This window comes from Pseudopipra pipra, chromosome 9 (genome assembly GCF_036250125.1).
Source record: "Pseudopipra pipra isolate bDixPip1 chromosome 9, bDixPip1.hap1, whole genome shotgun sequence".
Lineage (NCBI taxonomy): Eukaryota > Metazoa > Chordata > Aves > Passeriformes > Pipridae > Pseudopipra > Pseudopipra pipra.
The window spans coordinates 2,513,815-2,526,656 of record NC_087557.1 but is presented as its reverse complement, the minus strand read 5'-3'; the positions used below and the strand labels follow the sequence as shown (position 1 = coordinate 2,526,656).

Genomic DNA, 12,842 nt, shown 5'->3' with positions numbered 1-12,842 from the left:
ACAAAGAAGGAGAATATAGGACTCTGTCTCTGCTTTCCTATCTGTCAGAGGGGGGCTGTCTAATGCAGGAGGTGCTAGTGTTGGCTCTTTGTTTTTAGTCCATCTGGTCCAGTTCCATGATGCACCCTGGCCCCTCAGCCCTGGAGCAGCTGTTGATGCAGCAGAAGCAGAAGCAGCAACGTGGACAAGGCGCCATGAACCCGCCGCATTGAGACAGAGGAGGCAACCCTTGCAAACGACGGCTCCATAAACCATGGCATGTTGGGTCTGCGGGACTGGCCCACACAGTCCTGTGCAGGTGGCAGCCCTCTCTTCTGTTCCTTGCTGTCAGGAGGGCGTAAGTGCTCCACCGACCCACTGAGTGTGCACAAAACGTCTGCAGTGCAAGCAAACAACATCAGGAACTCTCCCATCCCTGGGCCCTTTGGAGGGAGAGAGGAACTGCTGTTTGGCTCACTCAGTAACCCGATATCACCGCCTCTCACCTTCTCCATCGTGCATGTCCCCAGCCACATGGGAAGTAAAAGCTGAGAACGAAGGGCAGATGGGAGAAGCCAATGAGAACTTCTCAATCTTTATCCCCTCTTTGGGGAGATACAATAGGAATCCATTAACGATTGCTTTGCTGACTGAGAATGTAGTTGAAATTACTCCTAAACATCTTTATTACTATCTCAGTAGAAAGATCACACTGAATTCTTCCGTACACAGACGTGCTTCATAGTCAGTGTGTAGCAATGAAAGCCCCAGTTGCTGCTGTGGTCAGAGGTGGTTGGTGGCAAGGTGGGGCTCTGTCTCCTGGGCTAGCGAAGGAGTTTCATGAAGGAGAGTCTGGCACTTGGCACTGCTTCATCCAGAGGCTTTTGGCCAGCCCACAGGTGGGTTAGAGACTCCAGCATGAAATGCCCTCCTCTCAGTAGGTGTTTGAGCTATAATGGGTGATGTGGGGCATCGCAGCACTCTGCTGAACAAGCAAGTTAACTGCTATGGGGTTTTAAATTAATGTGTGATTCCTGTACATCTTACTGTAGCATAGTGGCTAGCCCCACAAAGGGCAGGCTAGTCTGTGCATTCACGGCCTGACTCATTTTAATAGGTAGGTAGAAAGCTTTCAATGGTTTTCTTTTTTTGTTTTCGGTTTTGTTTGGGTTTTTTTTTGTTTGTTTTTGGTTTTTTCTCTCCATCCTCCCATCTTCGCTGAACGCTCGTAGTTTCATTACCACGTGCAACATCTTGCAGAAAATAATCAGGGGTCCAGCAGGGCTGGGTAAATCCGACAGTCAGCCTGGACAGTGTGGAGTGTCCACACCCCCAGCAAGGCACAGGTCAGCTCTGCAGAAACCTGTCCCCCCCCTGCCCCAGCTGCAGCCCCAAGCTTTCAGTTCCAGAAACAAATCCAAGGCACCCATGGACACACGTGTGTCAACCGCACATGGAAACGGCATAGTGCTGTTCATAGCTGAAAAGGTGCAGAAGGGAAAAGGAAAAATGTTTTATTTGCTATTTATTAGGGGGAAGGAAGACTGGAAGCTTCGTTAAAGGACAGCGTTTTTGTTAGGTTTCCCAGGGAAGTTACGGAAACAATCTCAATGTCCATTTGCTGTGTTTAGCAGTAGGGGTTTGTGTGATGATTCAGGATCTCTGGACTGGAATTCAGATGCAGAGCAAAGCACATGCAGGAGCTGAAGTGAGACTGGAGTCTGGGCAGCTCCAGAGAACACGAAAAGGGAAGGCGGAGGAGACCGATACCCCTCAGGGGTAGGAGCAGCTCCCCCACGAGCTCCACCTTAGCAACATCACTGTTCTGTGTTGCATTTCGAAGCTGTATTTCCTTTAACAAGTCCAAAAAGTGAAGTTCCCACCCGGTGGTAATACAGCCCACCCCTGTGTGCTTCCCTCCGGCTCTCCCGGTGTGTGTCCGAGCTGTGCACCCCGGCAGCTGCGACATTCCAGTGTTTGATCCGTCACTGACTCTTGCACCCCAGACGAGCTAACCAGGTTCTCCATCTCACTCCCGGCAGTGCCTGGTCCAGCCGCACCGTTCCACTTGTGCATGAGCGTCCGGCCTCGGGAATGCTCCGACTGCCCTCCCGCCCTCCAGCACCTGGGGGAGCAAGGCGAGGGGCCCCCAACACAAACTGGTTTGTGTCGTAAGCTTTTTTTTTGTGTTTTTTGTCTGTCTGTGCAAGAACTGCAGCTGCTGAAATCAGCTTTGCCTTTAATTAAACCATGTTCTCTCCATCCAGGTCTGTGTGTAGCATTTATTTCCCATGTGACTTGGCTGCAGGCCTTTAAAAACACGTTATTTTTCTGGAGGAGCCAGAAGGTTTGAAGTTGATTTTTTTTTTAATTATTTTTTTTCCCCCCTCATATTTGAAAGAGACCTAAATAAATCACAGTGGTTCTGGCTTGGCTTGGTGCAGATAATTGGATTGTGGTTTTGTGCTGCCCGTGTAGCGTGTTTTACATACCAAACCAAAAATCTGGGATGGGGGACTAGCTTGCAAAGCTCCTCTTCAGTTGCAGTCTGAACTTGGTAGGGCACAGATCCTTCTGCCATTGACCTGCCTGCAGATCAGGATGTTGGCTGTTTTCATACTTCCAAATGTGTCAACAGAAAACATCAGAGATGTTCTTGGTTTGAAATGACAGGTGTTTGTTGTATCCAGGCAGCTCTTCAGAAATAAATATGATATTTAGGTTATTGGCTCATTGGGGTTGTCCAGGACCTGTGTGATGGAATCTAAAGTGGAGAAACTGCTGCCTTTGCTTTGGAGCAAAGCTCTGAGATTGCAGGCAGTGTGTTTTTAAGTTATGGTCTCTTCTGACTGATCAGAAAAAGCTTTAAGAAACAATGGTGAAAAAAGTGTCCGCTTTTATTGGTGGGGGTTGTAAAGTCCCTGCGAATTTGAATTGTGAGTTGGAGCAGGGTGAGGCTGTGTGGTGCCTCCTAAGCTCTTGGGGTTGGCAGTAATGTTTTAAGGAAGCAAATGCTGTTCAGCCTTTCCTGGTCTGTAGCTTCCTGAATGTCACTTCCCTTTTTGGATCTGCTGACAGGGGCTGTAACTGCGGATGGCACCGCCCTCTCGTGGGTTTTCCCAGCTCCTGGCATGTCTGTGTAAAAGCTTTGTTAAGGATAGGGCAGGTGGGACAGGGCAAGTCCAAGGGGCTTGGCAAGCACAGGATTTAGGAATTCCTAACAGGAAGACAATTAGCAACTTCTTAACAAGTACCTGTTTTAGAGAACAACACAAAAGGTAAAAGAAAATATAAAGCTTTTAATACAAGTAGCAATAATATAACTTCATAATGAAGTTCATTTTCAGATGCAGGGATTAATATGGAAACTTCTTAATGGCAACAGTTGAATTTTTTTCCACGACTTTAAGCTCTTCTGAAGTCACTTCTCTGGGTCTTCAGCTTTAGGCTGCTGAACAAACGCGGATGGGAAGATGCCAGTCTTCCCCTTGCACTGGCCTTCTAACCAGTCTTCATTCACTGGACAAGAAAATTGACATAGTTTTTGTCACCCCAGGGATGTAGAGGAACATAATCGCCTCCATGTGCTCCAGACAGGCCTGAGATCACCATTTTAAGGTGCTTCTGCTGATAAGCCTTTGAGCCATGCTAGAGCCTGGTAGAGAGGGGATTGTGGAGGAAAGGGGATGAGAAGGAGCTAGGAAGAGAGCAAAGCTACAAGATAAGAAGGAATGCCAAATGGAGGTGGGAAATCAGATCAAAACATGGACCAAGGGCCTTGGAAACTGCCTTGAGTGGAAACAAGGTGAGTGTGGAGAGCAAGGAAATGATCTGATAACTTGGGCTGTCCTCTTCAAAATAAAACTAAATTGTATTTTCACCTGTTTTCCAAGTTCACATAAAAACGCCAAAACAAACCCCCAAAGCCTCTGCTACCCTTGGTTTGAGTAAAGCCTAGGAGCTCTGAAAATCTTGCTGTGGGGGAACCAAATGAGGTGAGAACTACCTTTCAATGGGAAATATTTAGCTCAGCAGTGAAGGGGAGAGTAGGATTTTGGGGTTGGGGAGTCATCAGTGCTGTATGGTGCAAATACTAACCTGTAAAATCATAGAGGGGGGGACTGTGATTACTTGTGTACTGCTGCCAAAGCCTGCCAGCCACCACAATTACTGACAGAGCTACAGCTAGCAAGGTATCACAATTTTTTTGCCTTCAAACCTTATTCCTGATGTTTTGATTTCACTCAGAGGCCCCATTAAGGAGGGAAACATGCCCTGTGTATATCATTCTTCAGCTGATGGGGACTTACCAGCAGTTTTTGCTGAAGCAGTTTTTGCTGAAGCAGTGGCTTTGTCCCCTCTGCTGTGTGTTCTGCACAGGCTTGAAAGGATTCAGCTCAAACATATGTACTAGATCTTGCTGAGATTGTCTCTGTTTAAGCCTCAGTTCTCATAGAAGCACTAAAGACTAATATTTAACAGGATTCAGGCTAATGGAAGATTGTACCCTTAAAAAGAAAAGCAGACAGGAAAAGGTGCCATGTGAGAGGAATGGGAGCAAGAGCTGCAGTCAAAATGAGGCATCTCCTTGGAAAAATCCACTGTGAACAGTAAGCTTAAACACAGCTCAGGTGGAACTCCTCCTGTCTTAAATGCTTAGGGAAGAGGGTGGCAGAAACAGGACTGGGATGAAAATGTGTTGGAAGTGTGCGTGACACAGATGTGTGGATGGGAAGCTCCACTAGAGCTGGAGGTGCTCATGCTGGAGCTGGAGGTGCTCTGCTGCTGCCACACTAGCCTTGCTCTCAGCAGAGCTAACAGGTCCCTCCCCTGCCCTGTCACAGGAGGAGCACAATTACCTCTGGATAAAACCAGGATCACATCTCCTGCCTGAAATTCCAGGTCTTCAGGTTGGGTGGCTTCATAGTTGTACTGTGCTACAACTTGGGTTGGTCCCATCTCCTCCGGCATTGCCTCCTGTGGAGACTCCTCTGGCTTGCTGTCTGGTAAAAACCCCTCTCCCTAGGGCAGGGAACAAGCTGGTAAGGACACACACCCTTTGGCTTCTCCTTTTTCTTTGTACTAGAACAAGAGAGACAAGCTCTGCTTCTCCTCCTCGCCCCCTCTTTGCTCCTCTGCCTTTCAGGAGGGTGCTGGCTTGCGCTGGAAGCCACAAGCCTGCACTCGTGGCAAGGAAAGCAAAGGCAGGAGGGGGAAGAAAAGGTGGCTGCCACCTGTAGTTGTCACTGACCTCTGTGAGGTCACACCAGACTGTGAGGCAGTTGCCCTTGCTCTGGGTCCAAGCTGTATCCAGGTTCTTTGCAGTCAGAGTCACCAGCTCTTTGCTCTCCACAGGCTTGTACCTGGTGTGCAGGGATGTGGGTGAGGGTGGGAGCCCTGGGAACACGGCTCTGGCTCCCTGCAGTGGGCAGGGCCTCACCTCAGCTCCGTGTGCTTGGGCTGCAGCTCTAGCTTCTTGCAAACCAGGTCCAGGAGCTCCGTGTAGGAGAGGCCCGGCTCGACCCTCAGGGCAACCGTGTACTTGTAATGCACCTTGAGGACACAGGGGCTGGAAGTGGGTGGTTCGGCCTCCTGCGGGCAATAAAGGAGTTGTCACCTTGTGTGGCTTGGCAAGGGAAGGGAGAGGGATTGGGATGTTGAAACTGTGGTTGCCATGGTTGTGGTTGGTCAGATTGTGCCACCTAAGCTATGGCTGGACATTGGCTGGTTGGCAGCCCCTGGAGAGAGCCCAGTAACAGATGAGACACTTGGCACCGAATTGTGGCTTTGGGATGACCAAATTCAAGTTCTGTCCACCCTCCAACCCCCTCATTCTTTTTTTCGAGTTGGGAATGTTTTGTTTTCCCATCTCTCTCCCCAGCACGATGCGCTGACCCTGCCCAGGAGTGTGTGCATTCCAGCCAAACTCCTATTTCTCCCTTCTCAAGTGCCTCAGGTCAACTAAGATGTTGCAACTGCACCAGGTTAACTAAGATGAGAGTCCCAAAAAGCAGCTCTAGTTGTCTGGTAAATGCAAGTTTGTGGCACCAACAGGACCTTGGGGTCTGCATTCACAGGATGTTACCTTTGCTGTGTCTCTTGGCTGCATCACAGTATCAGGAATGTGGTCTGTGGAGGAGGAAAGAGGTGGCTCAGCAGGTGGAATGGGATAAGCATTGCTGCTCTGTGCCTAAATACATGGTCAGATCTCCTGCAGCAACACCAACCAACCCTGGGGCCAGCAGTGGTCCCTTGAAGGGATCTGCATCTGCCACAATGGGCTTCATCCATAAGATCTAGATACAACCACTGAGCAGAGGTTTGGGCTCTGTGCCTTCCCTCTTGCAGGGATGGGAGCTTTAGGGGTGAGATGTCTTTCCTGGGTGGATTTTTAAAAGATAAACACGAGCTGCTGGTTTTAGTGTCTTTTCTCTTAAAATTTCCCTAGATCCACTGTGAAAACTGAAGGCAGTCCCTGTCCTTCACTGGGGCTGTAAAGCTAAATTTAGACCTCCAGGCAAGGTGCTTTCATGCAGGTTTGTTGAAGCCTCTTCACGAGGATCTGGTCTGCATTTTGGAAGTGCTGTGACATGACTGTGCTCCTTACGGGAAGAGACAGCTACGCTGTTGAATGTGGTCCACTAATTGATCTGAGATGGCTTTTGATGGCCTAAAGGTGGTCTTTGGGGTTGTTGGATCTATGAGCTTTTTGTTCTTAGCTCTATGAGCCACAGGCACCTTCTGTGTCAGCTTTACCCCTGGACAGCCTTGTGAGGCTGCTCTGCTTGGGACACAAGCCCTGTCGTGTCGATAGTCATCCTTTGATCCACCTTTTTCCATGACCAACTGGCTCAGGCCTACCTCAGAACATGGGGCTGGCAATTGGTTCTTCACATATTCCTGTTTTTTTTGGCAGGTTGGCCAGACTGAACTGCACCAAGTTAACACCTGGGTGGTACAGTCTCTGCACAGTGGTATTTTCTACCCCAAAAGGGTTTTTCCTGCAGCAGTGTGGAGCTCAGCCACATACCTGTGACACTGTGTGATTTTTCAAGAGAGGGCAATTCGCAGTGCATCCTCTCAGCTCTTGGCTCTGAACACCCATTTCAGACTGCAGCAGTGACATTCAGCTTCCCAGCATGCTGAACCAACTGTGCTGGGGGCAATGTGGTGACCCTGGTGCCGCCATCTCTGCCCCAGGCCTGGAATGTGGGACCACTGGGTCATATTGCCCAGGAATCCCCTTCCCAGGGCAACCAGAGCTCCTTCAAGCCCAGCCCTGCTCAGGGCAGCAAGAAAACCATCATGGGTGCCCTGCTTGAAGGAGATGCCTGTAAGGAGCCTTCTATTCCAGCTGCTTTCTTGCCCCATTCCTACCCCCAGGCCCTTCTTCTCATTAGTCATTGTGCTAATTAAGAGCATAGAGGGACTTGCTTTTCTCAGATATTCACGGGCACTGTTTTACTCCATCCTCAGCACTGCAGTTGCTGTCTTTGCCTCCTGCTCTAATGTGTCCTAATCCTTGACTGCAAATGGGGCTGGGAGCAAGATGGAGATGAGCCTTAGCCTTGGTCTCAAAGGGTCAGGACATGGCACAGAGGAAACCACCTCAAACCTGTTGCTGGGGTCCCCCATCCCTTCAGCTCCCCCCCTCTGACCTGGCACTGGCCGCCGTGGCTTCTCTGGCACTGTGGAGGTGGGTGACTCGGGCATCTCGTCCTCCACAGGGGTTTCTTCCTGTGCCAGTGGAAAGAAGGTAGTGCTGTCAATCCCACTCCTCCTGGGGTGCTGCTGCCTTGTGCAGCCCCCCCTCCAACCAGCTGTTTTCCCAAAGTCTGTTTGGGGTCTTGAACTGTGGTGGGGTGACTTCGCTACCCTTTAACTCTCCAGCATTGCCAACTGCTACCCAGGGTGCCACCAACACGATTTTGCAGATCTCTTGAGCTCAAGTTAAGGTGACCATGAGCCAGAAGAACCAACCCCACCATCGTGAGGGGGAGAGAATCGCAGATATGGATCCTACTGGGAGGTGGGTGGTGGGTGAATGTGTGGGGATCTGCCCTTCCAGGACATCGTCTCCTCCTGGGCCTCCTCACCTGGATATACAGCTTGTTCTGGAGCTCCACAGGCTCAAGGAAGTTGCAGGGGACGATCCCTTTCTGCAGGGGGAGGAGAAATGAGTGGTGACTGCCGAGCAACTCACCGCTGGAGGACACAACCAATTGTATCCTCACCCTCCCCTGCATCCAGGAGAGTTCCTGGAGCTTGAATTTTAGTTTCTGCAGGTTGGATGGGTTTCACTGAGCCCTGTGGCCCAAGCCAGGGAGGGCATAAGGGACCTAAATCAGAAACCCATTTAGTTGCTCTGGGCAAGGCTTTGCCTCTGCAGAACCTCACCACATCCACCCCACTGCCTGCCCTGCTGCCAGCACACTCCTGGTACCTTTCCATTGAACATCACTGTAGCCCAGTTGTCCTTCTCTTTCTTCAGGACAAAGACAATGTTTCCTGGCAGGACCTGCAGCTCCTCAGCAGTCTCAGGGATGAACTCGTACATGACACGGTGTGGCTGCCCTTGGAGGGCCCTGGGTGTGGGAGCAGTGGATGGGTCAGGAATGCTGGCAATGCTGTTATTTTCCTCTGTAGGGATAATCCAGACTTCTGCCTCCTTGTTTCTACCATCCATTCCTCATCCCCCTTGAATTTCGGGTGCCAGCTGGATGCTCAGCCACGATGGTGCAGGATGGGGTTGTGCCTGGCTGCACGGGTTAAACAGCATTGACCATCCTTTATCCAACTTACCTGAGGATTTCTGGGGTCTTGGGCCTGGGTGGAGGACCAGAGGTCTGCCAACAGGAAGAAGAAAAGGAAAATCAGCAGTAATCTGGAAGATTTTGATTGCTTTGCAGGAATATTCTGCAGCCTTCTACCACGCCATCACCCCAACACCTTCCTCCCTGTGCTGGTGCCTTAAGTGCCGTGAGGAATATCACTGGCTTTGTTCCTTCTAAGGAGTTGTTTTCAAATTCTCCCACCCGCAGTTGGTTTTCAGAGGCACAATCCTCTTTCCAACTCGTGACTGTAGTTTCAGCTCAGAGAGGGTTGAGATGTCAACCCCTGACTGCATTGAGAAGGGTGACGTTTATCTTGCACAACGGTGCAGCAGTGGCTGTGCTTCCCCATGTTCTCTCAAAAAGCTCCTGTAAAAATTCTCAGACACCTTTAGAGATGGGAAGATGCTGCTACACCATCTGGAGAATGGCACAAGAAATGAGAAGGGCTTTGGGAACAGGGAGAAGGATGGAAAGGGAGAGCAGAACTGCCCACTCAAGCTTAGGCAGAGGATCCCTAGTGAATCCTTCGTGGAGGCTCAGAGACTGCTCCCTGCTGAAAGCTGTCACCCCACAGCGATGGTGGGGGCAGAGGATGTGCCACCAGGCCACCACTTCCCCATTCAGGGAACCAGTTAACCTCAGCCATGGAGGTGGGTGAGCTTCCTGATGATGGAGGCAGCAGCTGATCCGTGGAGGCAGTGCCTGCCTCCTCCCTGTGGCAGTGGCAGAGAGTTCATGGTGGTTGCTGATGGTGCTGTTTGCTCCCCACCACAGGCCAGAGCCCTTGGAAGCTGCGGGGTGACATCCACCCCCACATCCTCCTGGACTGTTCACTGATTCATAGCCTTACCTGTGGCTGGAGGGGAGCAAATCCTGAGAAATCGTCCTTGTCCACCACAGATGCCACCACCTAGAGCCAAAGACAGACAAATAACGACTTGGTGCTTGTAGACCTCTGATGTCCACCCTCTTCCTTTGTTGTTGGCCAAGCCAAGCTCCTCAGGATGCTTCAGGCTCAAGAGGGACTGTGATTTTAGGCTAAGCATCTTGGACTACAGGCTGAATGCTTCTGGCAGCAAAGCTCCCCTCAGTGAGGCAAGTTCTCCACTCAGCCTTGCTGACACTGTGCTTTGAGACCTGAGCCCAAGGGTGATATCCCAGTGACTGGGTTTTGCACACTCACAGGAGAAAAGCTTGCTTGCTTATGTGAGATTGAAAAGCCCATCTCAAACAGAGCAGGGGAAGAACTGGAGATTGTTTGTGGGTGTCAGATGCAAAATAGCTTCTTTCCCCCACCCCTGAAAATATCGTGGCTCAAGTCAAAGTTCCAGTGGGTTCTTTCCAGCTCATTTTTGGCTGTCCCTCATGTCTCACTAAGGAGACAGAATGGAAATAGGCCATGCTCTGCAGGAACATGCTTTTAGCTCCTCTGTTCTTGCAGAGTCCCTGTTCCCCATGTGTGCCATCCCTCTCTCCACGCCTGGGGGGATCCCAGAGGCACGGACCAGCTCCATATCTCTGGCTGCCCACCAGGCAGCAGATGGCAGCTCAGAGGGGTGGTAGGAGGGCAGACAGCAGCTCTCCTCAGCCCACAGGCTTGGTCTAGATAAATATATTTCTTTCTTACCATTGCCTTCCCCAGGTAGTCCTTCTTCTCCAGCTGAGCCACTTGCTTTTCATTTGGCCTGAACAGCTTCCCCGCAGGAATGGCCACCAGCTCACAGAGCTTCTGCTTCTGTAGCACAGGGGAGACATGGAGTCTTTGGCAGTGAGAGCAGGGACTGCTGAATGCCCCCTTTTGCCTCTGGGGTTTGGGTCTCGCTCCGTAAAGTCAAACCACTCTGTGACAGCCTGACCCCAGCCCTGACATGGTCCATTGAACCCAATCTTCCTATGTCTGCCTTCCCAGTGACCCAAAGGTTTTCCCATGGACTCGTGTCTCACTCTGATGCCCATTCCCACTGTGCTTTTCTCCTGCTAAAAGGTGACTGGGATTTTCCTGCCTGAGGGGCTGCTGGGAGAGAACACAGCTGTAAGACCTGCTCCTCCCTACCAGGATGGCTTCCATTGCCCTGTCAATCTTGTTGTGCTGGGGCTCACTCTTCATGCTCATGGCCAGAGTCAGGTGCTCCTCAGCCTTCCCCCAGTTCTCCACCGTGGCGAACACCAGCGCGATGTTGCAGAGAATCTGCCGGAGGGATGGGGGCAAGGAAACGAGCTATGGGAGCAGCCAGACCAGGAGGGCAGCACAGGAGAGGACAAGCAGGGTGGTGGCATTGCACCAGCTTGCTTGTTTTTTGCAAAGCACAAAGAGAGCCTGGCTGTCTTCTTAGATTTCTTGTGCTGGAGAACAGACTTTTGGGATCAAAACTCACCTCACAAGCAAAGAGCCTGTAGCGCAACCCCAGGATCTTGTAGTCAATGAGCTGGTTGCCTCGCAGCTGGGCCAGCGCCTCTTTGAAATCTTCAATGGCCTTTTCATTGCTGTGGAGGAGAGGACAAGGGTGTCACCAGGTTGTGGTGGCAACCTGCCTGCCTCCAAGCCTATGCCTAAACTTGTGGGAGTTCAGTTGGCTCTCTCCTTGCAGTGTTTCAGACACCCCAGGGAAGGAGAGATGATCCAAGGCTGGTGTTAATCCCAGGACTGCAGTGCTGAAGAACAGGAGCCTGTTTGACTTCAAGGGGTTCCAGTTTGGTCCTTGAGGTACCAATCTGCCTGGGGGCATCCTGAGCTGAAGGCAACTGTCTCCACAAGCAGCAAAAGTTAAACTTTAAACCCTTCCACTCACTTCTGCCTCCGGTAAAACACGGTCCCCCGCTGGAAATAAGCCACTGCCAGGTGCTTGTCACAGCCGATGCTCCGGGTGAATGCCTGCACGGGAGAAGGAGTGGGGCAAAAAGGGGGTAAAAGGGGACACCTTTAGAAAACTGGGGGCATAGAGCAGTTGTACCTGTCCTGCTTTAGCTGAGTGGCCTAGGCTGGGCTCTGTGGGTTGTCTCCCTGCAGTCTTGGGCATTGGGTGGGGGAGCCCGTGTCAGGCTCCTGGGTTTTTCTGAGCAGTGAGCCATGGGCTGCCGCTGCTGCCTCCCCTCTGATTCACGGGGAAAACAGGTTCAGCAGGAACAGCCCAGGGTTGTCTCCCTTCCTCACAGATTTAAAAGTCCCCACATCCTTCCCTTAGGCCATGACCCTCAATTCCTCCCTTCCCCACAGCGTCCATGTGTCTGGCAGGTCCAACAAGTGAAGGATTAGCAGCGCTTTGGGCTGTACTTTACCTCCTCTGCCTCCGCCAGCCTCCCCAGGACAAGGTGGATGCAGCCGATGTTAAAGCAGATTTTGGCAGGGGGGTTCTGGACGGCTGTGAAGGCGTCCAGGGCAGCACTCCACTCCTTCCTATCTGCTGCACACACCCCTTCTTGCCACAGCCGGATCGTCTCCACCAGGGACATGGCGTGGTGGGAGCAGGGTGTGGGATCCCCGGCTGGGTCGTGGGTCTCGTCGCTCTCCTCGTCCTTCCTCGTGACGCTGCTCAGCTTCTCTGTCTCCCTTCTGCCTGTACTTCTGCCTTCCCCCTGCCCGTGTCGCAAACCTGGCAGGAAGTGGCTTCACTGCATCACAGCCCCGGGATGGGGAAGTGGGGCAGAGGCTGCCCCTGATGCAGTGGACTTTTCGTGGGGCGCACCCCTGGTCCTCTCTGGCAGCTGCTCCTCATCTCCCCGGATTTGGCTTCTCTGGCTTTTCCATGAATTCTACTGCCGGGGGGACACGGAGCTGCCCACGGATGGGGTTTCTTGTGTCAGGGCCATGCTGTGGTGTGTCCTGACAGTAGTGGGAACTCCTGGTCAGCCCAACATCACTTCTGTCCAGGTATTTTATGGCCAATGGAGCATAACCTGGCTCTGGAGTGCTGCTTGGAGCACAGGGACACACAGAGCATGTGGCCAGCGGGGATGACAGGAGTCTGACCTGCTGCTGACTCAGAGGTTTGGAGCTGAGTGCTCCACACGTGGCTTTTAAGTATTTTTGGA

General features: G+C 51.6%; 2 protein-coding genes across 5 annotated transcripts in view; one reads left to right on the top strand and one right to left on the bottom strand.

Moving 5' to 3' along the window:
• The window catches only part of SMG7 (SMG7 nonsense mediated mRNA decay factor), a 50,687-nt gene extending 48,446 nt beyond the window's left edge, over positions 1-2,241 (top strand). For all 4 annotated transcript variants that reach the window (XM_064664088.1, XM_064664089.1, XM_064664086.1 and 1 more), the window contains one exon: positions 99-2,241. In XM_064664088.1, coding sequence (XP_064520158.1) covers positions 99-212 — 114 coding nt within the window. In that variant the 3' untranslated portion in view covers positions 213-2,241. The remainder of the gene's footprint in view (positions 1-98) is intronic.
• Positions 2,242-3,258: 1,017 nt separating this feature from the next.
• Positions 3,259-12,398, bottom strand: NCF2 (neutrophil cytosolic factor 2). The gene is made up of 15 exons (XM_064664090.1): positions 12,090-12,398; positions 11,603-11,685; positions 11,189-11,297; positions 10,867-11,001; positions 10,441-10,548; positions 9,664-9,723; positions 8,782-8,825; positions 8,423-8,564; positions 8,076-8,138; positions 7,638-7,716; positions 6,065-6,108; positions 5,420-5,571; positions 5,231-5,342; positions 4,839-5,001; positions 3,259-3,498 (listed from the first exon to the last, which is right to left on the bottom strand). Exons 1-15 carry the CDS (start codon positions 12,261-12,263, stop codon positions 3,401-3,403), a joined length of 1,566 nt encoding a protein of 521 aa, XP_064520160.1. The 5' UTR covers positions 12,264-12,398; the 3' UTR covers positions 3,259-3,400.
• Positions 12,399-12,842: the final 444 nt, after the last annotated feature.

Coding starts and splice junctions, on each gene's coding strand:
- NCF2 (XM_064664090.1), bottom strand. CDS start 12,263: ATGTCCCTGGTGGAGACGATCCGGCTGTGGCAAGAAGGGGTGTGTGCA. Junction 11,002..11,188: donor ACAGGCTCTTTGCTTGTGAG/GTGAGTTTTGAT, acceptor TCCCTCCGGCAG/ATTCTCTGCAACATCGCGCT. Junction 3,499..4,838: donor GATCCTGGTTTTATCCAGAG/GTAATTGTGCTC, acceptor TTTCTTGTCCAG/TGAATGAAGACTGGTTAGAA.